General features: G+C 46.7%; 1 protein-coding gene across 2 annotated transcripts in view; it reads right to left on the bottom strand.

Annotated features, from left to right (window-relative positions):
• PLB1 (phospholipase B1) overlaps window positions 1-12,526 on the bottom strand; it is a 147,567-nt gene that overhangs the window by 18,197 nt on the left and 116,844 nt on the right. For both annotated transcript variants that reach the window (XM_032172592.2, XM_032172591.2), the window contains 7 exons: window positions 11,521-11,586; window positions 7,946-8,006; window positions 7,354-7,412; window positions 5,427-5,494; window positions 5,103-5,146; window positions 4,770-4,869; window positions 656-707 (listed from right to left, as the gene is read on the bottom strand). In XM_032172592.2, the coding sequence (XP_032028483.1) occupies window positions 656-707; window positions 4,770-4,869; window positions 5,103-5,146; window positions 5,427-5,494; window positions 7,354-7,412; window positions 7,946-8,006; window positions 11,521-11,586 (450 nt within the window). The remainder of the gene's footprint in view (window positions 1-655; window positions 708-4,769; window positions 4,870-5,102; window positions 5,147-5,426; window positions 5,495-7,353; window positions 7,413-7,945; window positions 8,007-11,520; window positions 11,587-12,526) is intronic.

Genomic DNA, 12,526 nt, shown 5'->3' with positions numbered 1-12,526 from the left:
GGGAGCTGCGGGCAGAGGAGGCAGGCAGAAGCAAAGGCCCTGAGCTGCCCCTGGGATGAGTTCTTAGGGTGGGGGAAAGGAGACTGGAGGAAGAGCCCAGCGTGCACTCAGAAGTGGGGTTGGGGCTGGGAGGCCCTCTAAGCAGTTGGCTTTCCACTTGGCCACCTCCATAATAGGAATCCCACCAGGAGCTGAATTCCTAGGCATAAACACTGAATGGTTAAAAAAAAAAAAAAGTGCTAGTGAGAAGTTTCAGAGGGGCAGGGTGAGGGGAAGGAGGCAGAACTGGATTGGAATGAGAAGCCTATTTTTAGAACCCTGCATTTACATAATAGGTAGGGCTCTGGGAAGCCACCTCTTGGTTAAAGCGGGAAGCTGTCAGAGGCCAAGGACGCCACCTCAGCCAACTCCCTGTTCCACCTCGCCCTCCCGCAGCCGGCCCTGGGGTGAGGGGTGCCAGAGCCTGCGTCTAGGAGTGTGGCCAGAGCAGGCGCCTCCTTGGTAAGGTCTGCTTCTCGGGGGATCTTTTGACCCTCTACAGAGGCCGGCCCAAAGCAGGAGGTGCTGTAGTGAGAGGGACCCTTATGGGGCTGTCCCTTCGCCAGCAGGCAGGAGATGGGCACCTTTCAGGGGTGGCCCGGGGGCCTGTACTCACGGGGCTGTTTTTCATTTGCTCTACCAGGTCCCGGGCCTGGGCTGGCATGTCCCTAGGTAAGGGGAAGAGAGAGGGGCATTAGTGCTGGCTCAGGAGTGAGGACTCAAGACATGGGATTTTGGCCTAGGAAGAGAGATGTTTCAAGAAGAATGATGTTACCAGTATAAAGCTCATTCCATTCTCAAGACATCTCAGCTTAGTAACAATCACAGGGCTGCCATGGACCCTGGAGCCACATTGATCTAGCCCCTGCCACCCAATAGTCTCATCGGCCACTCGGGTTGGGATCCCGTCCATCCTCCCCCTGGGAACTTTCCCTTATATTTCCTCAAGCTCGCTCTTTGTAAGCCAAACCTGTTCGTTTCTTCTTCAGTTGCCTGTTTTAAAAATAACCTTTTGTATATTTGAGAAAAGTCACAGCTCTCAATTATCCCTCAGTTTTCTCCTTTCCAGGCTTAATGACTCCTTTAACCTTTACTTCTAAGCCCTGCTCTCTGCTTCTTTAATCCTTTTGTTTTTCTTTTCTGTGATTACTTAGATTTCCGCACCATTCCCCATCTCCTCGCTTTTTTTTTTCTCCCTCTCCAATAAACCAGGATGGACAGGATTAGTTCTCCCTTCATCCCCTGATGTCTGCCATAAATAAAACAAAGCCATTTGGTGTTCTGGATGAGCGATATGAATGCCAATGGAACACTACTCAGCCATAAAAAGGGATGAACTATTGGTATACCCAATAACATGGATGCATCGCAAAATCATTTTGCTAAATAAGTCAGATAAAAAGTATATACTCTTTGATCCCATTTATATAAAAATTTTTAAAATGCAAACTAACCTATTGTGATGGAAAGGTTAGTGGTTGCCTGGGGTGTGAGGTAGGGACAGGGAGGAGCAGGAGGGAGAGATTGCCAAGGGGCCTGAGAAAACTCCTGTGGGTGATGGACATGTTTTTCATCTTGATTGTGGTGATGATTTCACAGGTACAATGTTAAATTGTATCCTTTTTGAGATAGGGTCTTGCTCTGTTGCCCAGGCTGGAGTGCAGTGGTGTGATCATGGCTCACTGCAGCCTCAACCCCTCTGAGCTCAAGTGATCCTCCCATCTCAGCCTCCCGAGTAGCTGGGACTACAGGTACATGCCACCATGCCCAGCTAATTTTTTCTATTTTTGGTAGAGACAGGGTTTCACCATGTTGCTCAGGCTGGTCTCCAACTCCTGAGCAATCTGCCTACCTTGGTCTCCCAAAGTGCTGGGATTAGAGACAGGAGCCACCGCACCCAGCCAAATTGTATCCTTTTAACATGTGACATTTATTGCATGTCATTTATACCTCAATAAAGCTGTGTTTAAAGAAATGTCTATGAGAAGTTAGGTCAGCAAAGGGGATACAGCCAATGAAAGCGTCCATGGAAGAAGCCATAAAAGCAGGAACCGGTGCGAGCTGGCCACTGAAAATCTTTGGGTGTCCACAGTAAGCTAGGTACGTGGCCAGACACACATGGTACCATCCCCACCCTTGTTTCTCATTAAGGAGAATTTACAGATCTAGGATTGTATCCCATACATTATTGCTATTGATGAGTATACCAGAAAGCTATAAAGAAAGACTTTTCTGGTCAAAGGTGACCACAGAAGTGCCTTTAACCTTTTAACAGGTTCAAGATGTGACTAAGAGAATCCATGGGCAATAAGCCCTCGTGGGTAGGAGGGGAAGTTACAAATGCCGCTTCTTCCCCTCTTCCTAGCCATCTTCTTCCCATCCTTCAGGCCCAGACCAAGTCCTGCTTTCCCTTGAGCCTCCTCTCTGGGCTCACTGATCCACACATCCTGCATTTCCTTTTTTACCCCAGGGACCAGTGGTTCTACTTTCAGCTCTGCTACTGACTTGCTGTGTGAGCTTGTACAAGTTGCTGAATCTTGCTAGGCTTGACCTTTTCCATCTTTTAAAGGAAGAGGTTGGACTGGGTGATTTCGGGGTCCCTTCTGGGTCTGCATCTGTCTTTTAAACAGTGCAGTTCATACTGTATGCTCTCCTGTTCTCTTAATTGCACTCCATGACGAAGCACTACATTGTTGCCATACCCAGCATTGTCTTTTTCAGAAAGTTATTTCCCATTTGTTTAGTCTCCTTACCTAGAGTGCGAGCTCTTCGTGGGCAGGGAGTTCATCTTTTGATTCCTTTGTATCTTTTATTTATTTTTAATTATTATTATTTTTGGAGATGGAGATTCATTCTTGTCATCCAGGCTGGAGTGCAATGGCACGATCTTGGCTCACTGCAGCCTCCACTTCCTGAGTTCAAGTGATTCTCCTGCCTTAGCCTCCCGAGTAGCTGGGATTACAGGCGTGAACCATCACACCCAGCTAATTTTTGATTTTAGTAGAGACGGGGTTTCACCACGTTAGCCGAGCTGGTCTCGAACTCCTGACCTCAGGTCATCCACCCACCTCGGCCCTCAATGTGCTGGGATTACAGGTGTAAGCCACCATGCCTGGCCCTTTGTATCTTTTAGTAACCACTTTGGGTTTCAGTCCTTTGCAGGTGTTGAATGAATTCTTATTGACTGACGGAAGGAAAGTTAGATGAAGAAAACTTTGAAACTAAAGATCCATTATTAAATGGCAAACTTTTGGTACTTCCGTACTGCTTTTTTGGTGGGTATTATGTGTGGTACTACATTCTTTTCATGGATTATTTATCTCATTTAATCCTTATGACAACCCTGATAAGTACTATTATTATCCCTATTTATTGCTGAAGAAACTAAGACTCAGAGATGCTAGGCAACTTGTCCAAGGTCACACAGCTAGCAAGTCTTGGAGCTGGAATGTAGACACCAATGATCTGACCCCACACCCTGTGATATTAGGTGTTCTGCTATGGTGTGTATGTTTCTCTTTAGGTGAACTCATCTGTATCTATGCTAATAAACAACAGAACAGAGATAAGAAAGGGAGGTTGGATAATTGCTCTCTAACTTTCCTTTAAGTCAATGGATTACTTTCCTTTCCCCTAACATTGGACATCAGAGATACCCACAAGCAGCCACATGTTCTCAACTACTTCCCTGGCCACTGACTTCATCTGGCAGAGGGGCTGAGCAGCGGTAAAATAGAAAAGGCAATAAGAGAAGTGAAGTGAGAAAGGAAGAAGGGGCTTGATTGTCAACAGAGTAAGAAATCAACCCCTGGAGAATGAAGCCTGTACTGTACAAGAACAATAAAATGATGATGATAATAACGATGATAGCAATCATAATAACAGTAATTAGATGTTGCTATAATGACCTCATGAAGCCCAGTTTTTACAGAAAAATAAGTTCTTCCTGCTCGTGACGTTGAGGAACTGACATCGCTTCCTGTGGCTTAGAGACTCAAACAGAGCATGGGGCCCACGTTACCACTTCTGAAAGGAACATTCCCTGTAAACAGAGTGAGTCAAGCCAGTGTCGTTTCCCTGGTGATCGGAGCGTAGTGATCCTTCTACAAAGCATACACCCAGCACGCTCCAGGCAGAAAATCAATGAGCCTGGTCAGGCATTTCAGCTTTAATTATCTGAGTTGTTGTCAACAACAGAAACCCCAGTGAAAACAAACAGCCACCATGCTGTTTTGGGGGCCCTGACATCTAACTCCCTAGTGTCAGAATATAGCTTTTTCAGAGCCAAAGAGTGAAGTGAGGTGGGGAGAGAGAAAGGGCAGCTATCCCCCGGGTCATGCACTCAGTTCTCGTTTGACCTGCTGGGCAGGAAGTGGAGCTGGAGCCAGCAGGGACTGCGCCCGGGTCCAGGGCAGATGTGTGCCTCCTGCTGCCCTGGAGAGGCGGTAATAGCACAGTGTCAGAGCAAAGGCTCCTGATTCAGGCATGGTCTGATCCTGCCTCCTCTGATAACTTGCTGGATAATCTTGGTGGTTCTGGAAAGCTTATAAGCCTCAGTGCCCCTGTCCAAGGGTGTGAGGATCTCAGGACATAATTCACATGGAAAGTCCTGCACAGCTGTTATTGCCCCTGGGACCAGGCTTCTGGACAACATCCTCCTCTCCTCCGGTTTCCCACCCTGATGTCTCAGCCTTGCCTTCCACTCGCCCTCCTGTACGGCATCTACTCACCTAGCTCTGGCCCCTTCCACTGCCACATTTAGTCCTGCTGTCTCCTCCCAGGTGCCGGTAGAGAAGCCAAGGAGGTAAGGGTTGAACTTCTTCAGAATGTCTTTAGAGGAGGAGGAGGAAGAGAAGAGCACAGGTGAGACCCTGCAGGACCCTCACAGTAACAGATGAGCATGCAGGGTGGGGACATGGGTGGGACACAGGACTTCTGGGGCTTTTCAGGGCTGGCTGACTTCCCTTCTTGCAGATAACCTCCTCTTCCCCTCCTCCAGCAGGAAGGCCCTGGCCCCAGGGAGGATGGCCACAGTGATGGTGCCTCTCCGGGCTGCTACTTACTGGGCAGTGTGGTGTGAGTCTCCAAGTTCCCATCCCCTCCGATGCTGGGGAAGATAAAGCATATTTGTTAAAATCACACCAACATGCTGCTCTGTGTGCCAACATATGCTTAAGTCAGAACCAGAACCGGGTTCTGGGCCCCTGGGCCCCTGGGACGTCTCTCCCATCACCCTCAGGGGTAATGCAAGCATCATCGAGTCTCCTGTCTCAGCGCTGGGCCCTGGGGACCCAACTGCATCCCTGGAGGGCTGACAGGGGAAACACACTACTCACACCTCTCTGAGAGAGCATCATCAATAGAGCATGCGTCAAGAACATCCTCACCTCCAAGAGAGTCCCCTCCAAGATGTGGGTAGGTCACTGGAGTTGTTTGGTCGAGCTCCCACTGCTGTCTGTAAAAAGCAGAAAGAAAGTTCAGGGCTGGGGTATAGGCTGAGGGCACTGGAAGAGCCTTCTCTGGCCCTGGGGTAGCAGCTAGGACCTGGATTTGCCTTTTCTAAAAATAGTACCGGCTTTTCTCCAGGCCACCTTAAACTTGGAGTGGTCTCGATACATTCTTCTCCCCAGTTCTTTACCTACAACCCGTAACCAAGTCCTGTTGGTTCCTCCTTTCCACCCTCCCTAGCACCCACGCCTTTCTTTTTGTCCCCTTTGCCGTGTTCCTAATTGAGACCCTCACCTCCTTGCCACAGGCAACACCCTGGCCTCCTGCCTGAGCGAACTGACTCCAGTTTCTGTTACTCCTGCACATGCCTCTTTCTTCATGTTCCCCAACCCCAGCCCTGACCTTTCAATGAGTCTCCCTTACCTTCAAGATTAAAGCCAAATCCCATCACCAATCTCCTGAGGTCACCATAATCTGGTTTCTACTTTCCTTCCCCTTGTTTGCTCCCTCCTTCCCAGACCACACAAATCTTCAGGGCTAAGCTAAGTACCTGCCATTATTGGGGAAGCCTGAGGGCCTTGAGCTGGTCTACCCCATTACCACCCACTCCCATCCCCTCCTGGAATGCTGAACTCCCTCCTTTCCAGCAGCTTACATTTCCAAATTCGTTCTCTAAGACCCTCATCAGTTCCTGTCTCCTCTATAAAGCTTTCTCTAAATGCCCTGTCTTAAAAAAAAAGAAAAAAAAAAACCCCTTGAAATTTACAAAAGTAACAGATGTGAAATGATATAAGTATTTAAACAAATGAATAATCTACCCCTACCTTAAGAATCCTGCCCCTTGCCACAGATTCCACACTCCCTCCTCACCCACATGCAAATACCACCAGAGCTCATTAGTGGTGAACAGACTCCTATGTGCCCTTCCACATCTTTTTCCATGTTCATGCCAAAATGGAAACACATTCACACACATGTGGGGCTGGTGTTTGTTTCTACTGAAATAAATACTCTATTTTAAAAGTCCTACATGCAGGGGAACGACGCACATGGGGGCCTATTAGACAGTGGAGGGTGGGAGGAGGGAGAGGATCAGGAAACATAACTCATGGGTATCAGGCTTAATACCTGGGTGATTAAATAATCTGTGCAACAAACCCCATGCCACAAGTTTACCTGTGTAACAAACCTGCACATGTACCCCTGAACTTAGAAGTTTAAAAATAAAACATCCAAGTCCTATATGTCATCTATGTGATCATGCATTTCTTTCTGTGTACATTTCTTGTTTTTCTAGCCAGACAGGTTGCTGGGGGCTATGACTGTGTTTCATACCTCATTTCCCTTAGAATTGCTAATAGAGTGTTGGTGTACACAACAATGGCTAAGTAATTGGCGAACACAATTCACTTAGCAAGACTGTGCTATGTGTGAGGAACTGGGCTCCCTCTGCCCCAAAGCACATGTCCTTAAATGGAGTAGGGAGCATGGGGCAGTGTGTGTGTAAGACCTGCCACTCTGAGTCTGGGTAGATGGAGATGAGTCCCCAGATGAAGGCAGGCAGACTTGAATGAGTGCCATCACACACCAACAAAACGCCTGTGAACAGTGGGGAAGGCGGGGATTGCTTCTCCCTGGGGAATTGAGGGGAGGCCTCATGGAGGAGGCGGCTTTGAGCAGAACCGGGAAGGTGGCGAAACAGGGCATTCTACATCTCCTGGCTGTGTTTCAGTGCCTGACATGGGTAGGCCCTCAGTAACATGGGCTCAGCACTGAAAGCGGAGCCAATGCTGGGGAAGCACGGATTCTGCTCGGGGCCTGGCTGGACTCTGAGCTGCCCATCCTGGTTCACAGCTCACTACTCACAGTCAGAGAGTCACCCAGGGCGGCCACCACTTTGACGTCTGCTGGTCGGAGCTCGTGGACTAGGGGAGACAAGCAGAGAGGTGATTGTGGGGGCTGGGGGTGTCTACCTCTTAAAGTATACATTTTACCATAAGTCTATAACTCTGTCCCACTGCTCCTAAGGCTTTAGCAGTTTTGCCCCTTCCATTCATTCAGAGCAACCAAGGCACTGAAGGGAATGGGTTTCATGGCTATCGTCCACCCTCAGAAGAGTCTGATTGACATTGGGGTGGTCCAGGAAAGTTCCAGCTGCAGGGTCATGTAGCACAGGCAGGTAGAATCCCAATCCCTGACTCTACCTGCCTCACTGGGCAGGGAGGCCCAAGGGACTGCCACTGGGACTATAAGGAGACAAGAAGTAGCATTCAACAGAGAGGTCTGTGCACCTCCACAGGGAAGCCCAGCTGTGGCGGTAGGCTGCAGGATCTAGGTCTGCACTGCATGGGAATTAGCAAGTCCCGCTTAAAGCTCCAGGGTATGTTTGCAGGGTCTCCCCGCAACCTGATATTCGGCAAGGCCCTTAATTGAAGGGGATGATGATGTTTTCACTCACCAGAGGTTGGAACACTACTGGAAGCCTTCCACTCTGTACACAGGAAGTCACTGCCCCAGTTCTAAATCAACAGGAGAAAAGATTCAGTGCCCAACACTCATGGTGCAGGGAGATAAGCTTCAGCCCAAGAAGTACCAGCTAAGGAATTATTGATGGAGGCTAGAAATGAGTCACCATACAGGATCATGTGAGGGAAAGAACTGTGAGTTATAGGTGGGCTAGGAGGGAAATTAGAGGGGGAGAAATGGGTGTGTCTAGCTACCCCTATGCACAACCATAGTGCATGTCTCCACATGTGCACCCACACACAACCTTTCTTATCCCAATATATCTATGCTTTGAATGGAGCCAGTGGCTGCCCCAAAGCAGGGAAGAAAACCACGAAGTCCTATACAGGTAGGTCTCCCAAAGGAACACAGCATTTGGATGCCTAACATGAGATTACAGGTATGTGTGTTTTATAAAATTAAGCTAATTGACACTAATTATAATGCTAGAACCTAAACAATAATTAAAATATTTTTAGAATAATAACAAAATATTTTAAAATTGTAAAGCTCCTGGTTTCTGCCTGTCTTTTCTGGATAACTGTATGTCTTTTTGCATATTTAACTTAACAGCTTTATTCCTTATATGCTTTTAAATTAATGTAAGCAACCCTGAATGCTTTTAGTCAATTTTCTTTGTCTCTAATACAGAGCATATTTTCCAGGTGCTGGGGGAAGGAGTGGGATGGGAAGCAGAGGGCACAGAAATGATTAGTACCAGAAATCTGGGGGAGAATTGAGTATCTTCCCAAAGTCTCAAATATATGCATGCTGAGTACGGAGTAGGGCTTGACCAGCAGGTTGACTGATTGTCCAGGAGTCTGACTGCCAGAGGCTATGAAAGCTTATCTCATCTGTTCACTCAGATGATGAAGACAAGACTTGAAATATTCCTACCATGAGGGAGCAAAAATGGAACTTCTTTTAAATATTATTTGCTAAATCCAATGGAATTTAGTTTTTTTCCAAGGGATTGCTCAATTCATCATACTGATGGATTTCTTCTGTTTAAAGGTTTAATGAACTCAAGAACATGCTTGTGTGCAGATGACAAATACTCAGAGAAAATGCAACATGAAAAGTTATTCAGCCATCAGTACATGAGCTATATCTCAGATATTTGGTGAACCAGAGATAAGCATATTCCATGTAGATTAACAGACCCTGGTTGGAATTGAAACGTGCTCATCCGTCACAAGGGAAGAACCATGCACCACATCCAAAATCAGTGCATCCAAATCTCCTAAAGATCTTAAGCTGCAGATTCTGATTCAGCAGGTTTGGGGTGGTGCCCAGGACTCTGCATTTCTAAAAAGCTCCCAGGTAAAGCCTCTTTGTGGCTACTTTATTAGTTTTGCTTTTATTATTTTTAATTGACATGTAAGTGTACATATTTATGAGGCATAGTGTGATATTTTGATACATCTCTACAATGTGCAATGATCAAATCAGGGTAATTAGCCTATCCCTCACTTCAAAAATGTACCATTTCTTTGTGTTGGGAAGATTCAAAATCTGCTGTTCTAGCTATTTGAAAATATATGGTGAACTGTTAACTATAGTCACCCTACTGTGCTATAGAACACTAGAAATTCTCCCTCCTATCTAGCTATAATTTTCTGTTAATCAATTTCTGCTATCCCTACTCCCCAACCACCATCCACACTTCCCAGCCTCTAATAACCACTATTTATACTCTACTTCTGTGAAGTCAACTTCTTAAGATTCCGCATATGGTGAGAACATGTAGTATTTGTCTTTCTGTGCCTGACTTATTTCACTTAACGTAATGTCCTCTAGGCTCATCCACGTTACCTCAGATGACAGAATTCTGTTTCTGTGGTTACTTTGAGTAGAAAGCTGTTAAAATAAACACACACCCTTCTAGCTCTGGGATTTTTAGCTCTTCCAGCAGCAAAAGCAAAGATGCATGAGACTGAAGAACCAAGAGGGCAGGTCCAGACCCATTCGGCTCACCATTGTCTACCCAGCACTTAGCACAGTGCCCACACCACGTAGCTTCCAATAGGTAAATGTTGAATAAATGAAGAAATGCCTGATTCACAAGATGCGGCTGACGTTTCAATTCTCGGGGAATTTGGTCACTGGTTCAATGAGGACAAGCCTCCACTGGGCTAACATGAGCCTGAGAAAATTCAGAGAGGCTGGACACAGCATAACCCACAGCCAGAAATCTGGTATTGCTTGTACCCCAGAGCTTAGCATCCCATAGTTCTTAATAATTTCATGAGTTAGTTTCTTCAGCTGGCTTATAAAATGTCTTTCCCCAATCACTCCTGCTGATGGCCAACCCATTCTACACATAGCAGTCAGGTAGATCTTTGAAAGACGTGAACCAGATCATGTCACTCTCTCCTGAGACCACCAATGGCTTCCCACCTTTCTCCACTTGAAATTCAACATTTTTACTCAGTAATTCAGGCTTTGTGTGATCTGGCTCCTTGGCACTCCTGATCTCATTTCCCCCACTCTCCACCTCATTCTCATGCCCCTAGCCACTCTGACCTTCTTTCTTTTCCCCAAATACACCCAACACAGTCGACTTCTGAGCCTGTGTGGTCCATGGTCCTTCTGCCTGGGACTGCGTTCCTGACTCCCTGTGTAGCAAGTATCTCTTCATTATACCATGCCTAGCCATGTATATAAGACACCTTTCTCAGTAGATTGTAAGCTACGTGAGGGCCGGGATCCATCTGTCTGGTTCACACTTCTGTCTTCCTGGAATAGTGTCTGGCACATAGTATGTGTTCAGTAATTGTGAAACTCTATTGGGCTCTTACTTCCCTTGGTCCGGACCATGTTCGATACTTCTCTACATGCCTTCTAGCCCCTAACATGAGACTGGATATAATATAAGTGTGAAACTGAAACTGCTGGTCGAACCCCATCCTGGTGACCAACAGACCTGATCTGGACCAGGCCTGACTGCCAGTCATGGTGTAGTCCAGGGTCCTCCAGGCCGTCTTTGCAGTGGCCGTCCTAGGCTCACAGACATGGTTAATCCAATGGAATTAACCATGGGCTCTGAATCCTCAGCACTAGAATGATTGACTTGAACCAAGCAAGGCCTAGGGGCCCACAGGAACATGAACATGAACATGCCTCCACTTCCTTTTGGGCCCCATCCCCGGAATTGTAGTTCCCTCCCACTCAGCCTCCACCTTCCAAGAAGTCAATGCCACATCACACCCGCTGCCTCTCCCTCTTGAGAGGCTGAGCTGCCTAAGCAAGTAACCATGTCTGTGAGCCCAGGATTGCCAAGGTCAAAGAAAATCGATCCACAGGCACTTCCTCTGCTTGGGGGCTGACGTCAGGTAAGCAACTTGAGAACATGTTAGGGCAATCCTGGGGCTTCGTGGTCCGGGAGCCTTTTCTGTACATTCCAATCCCCATACGTAAGAAGTACATTTCTGCTTCAGTGAATACTCTGAAACCTGTACCACACCCGAGCCCCTGGCAGGTGGAAATGGTTTTGTGTCTGAGAGAGGCAGATGTGAGTCGGGTTACCTCAACGGCTGGCTTTGTGGGGTACGTGTAGTTACTGTTCCGAAGGGTTCTCAGGAAGGGCTCATTCTAAGAGAAAAGAAGCCACATGGAGAGGTTATCTGGCAGCACTGAAGTTTGCTTGAGAAGGAGAAAAACTAACAATCCTGCCCTGTAGATTTATCTAACATGATTCTTCTGCACTTATATAGAACTGTATAAACATAATTTCATTCTTTCCCCCGGAGAGTTTTACATAACAGCTTTGGCAAGGGATGGACAACAAAAATCGTGCAGAGGGTTTCATACCCATTGTAGTCTGGGGTCTGCGCTTTTGTGTTTCTCCTAGCAACTGAACAGCTCCCTAATCCTCAGACCTGTCTATTTCCTTGGCTTTGTAATTTCTCTAGCAAGGGATTCATGTTTCAGCATTTTTTTTTTTATCTTCCAGAAAGTGTTATGATTATCAATATATTTGAATATCTGTTATGTTTTTCTTTCTGCCTCCTTTGAACTATATGTCTTTTCTTCTTTAGGTTGGGTTCCTGTATCTTAGTCATTTTTTTTTTTCTTGTAAAACACCCTCCTCATTCCCTACTTACCTATCTGTTTCACAATCAGTTTTCACACAAGCCCAGTCAAGAATCCAAGTCCCCCCAGTTGCAGGTAAGGAGTTAATTAAAGAAGGAAGAAGGAAGCAGACAAAGGAGAAATGGGGAGAAAGCTAATGAGAAAATGTACAAATAACAGCGAAGCAAGATCAAGTTGTTAAGACTGAGATCAGGAAACAGCAGCCGGGCCCAGGGCTGTGAACACTCTCACAAAATGTGCTCAGTGGAGTAGTAATCCCATGGTCTGAAAATGTGAGAATAAAATGGGAACAAGAAGAAAAAACTAGGCTGGCACAGTGGCCCATGCCTGTATTCCCAGTGTTTTGGGAGGCCAGGGTAGGAGGATTGCTTGGGGCCAAGAGTTTAATACCAGCTTGGGAAGCATAGCAAGACCCCATCTCTACAACAAATTAAAAAAA

Source organism: Hylobates moloch, unplaced genomic scaffold (genome assembly GCF_009828535.3).
Source record: "Hylobates moloch isolate HMO894 unplaced genomic scaffold, HMol_V3 SCAFFOLD_13, whole genome shotgun sequence".
NCBI classification, from domain to species: Eukaryota; Metazoa; Chordata; class Mammalia; order Primates; family Hylobatidae; genus Hylobates; species Hylobates moloch.
This window is presented reverse-complemented; position numbering and strand designations above follow the sequence as displayed.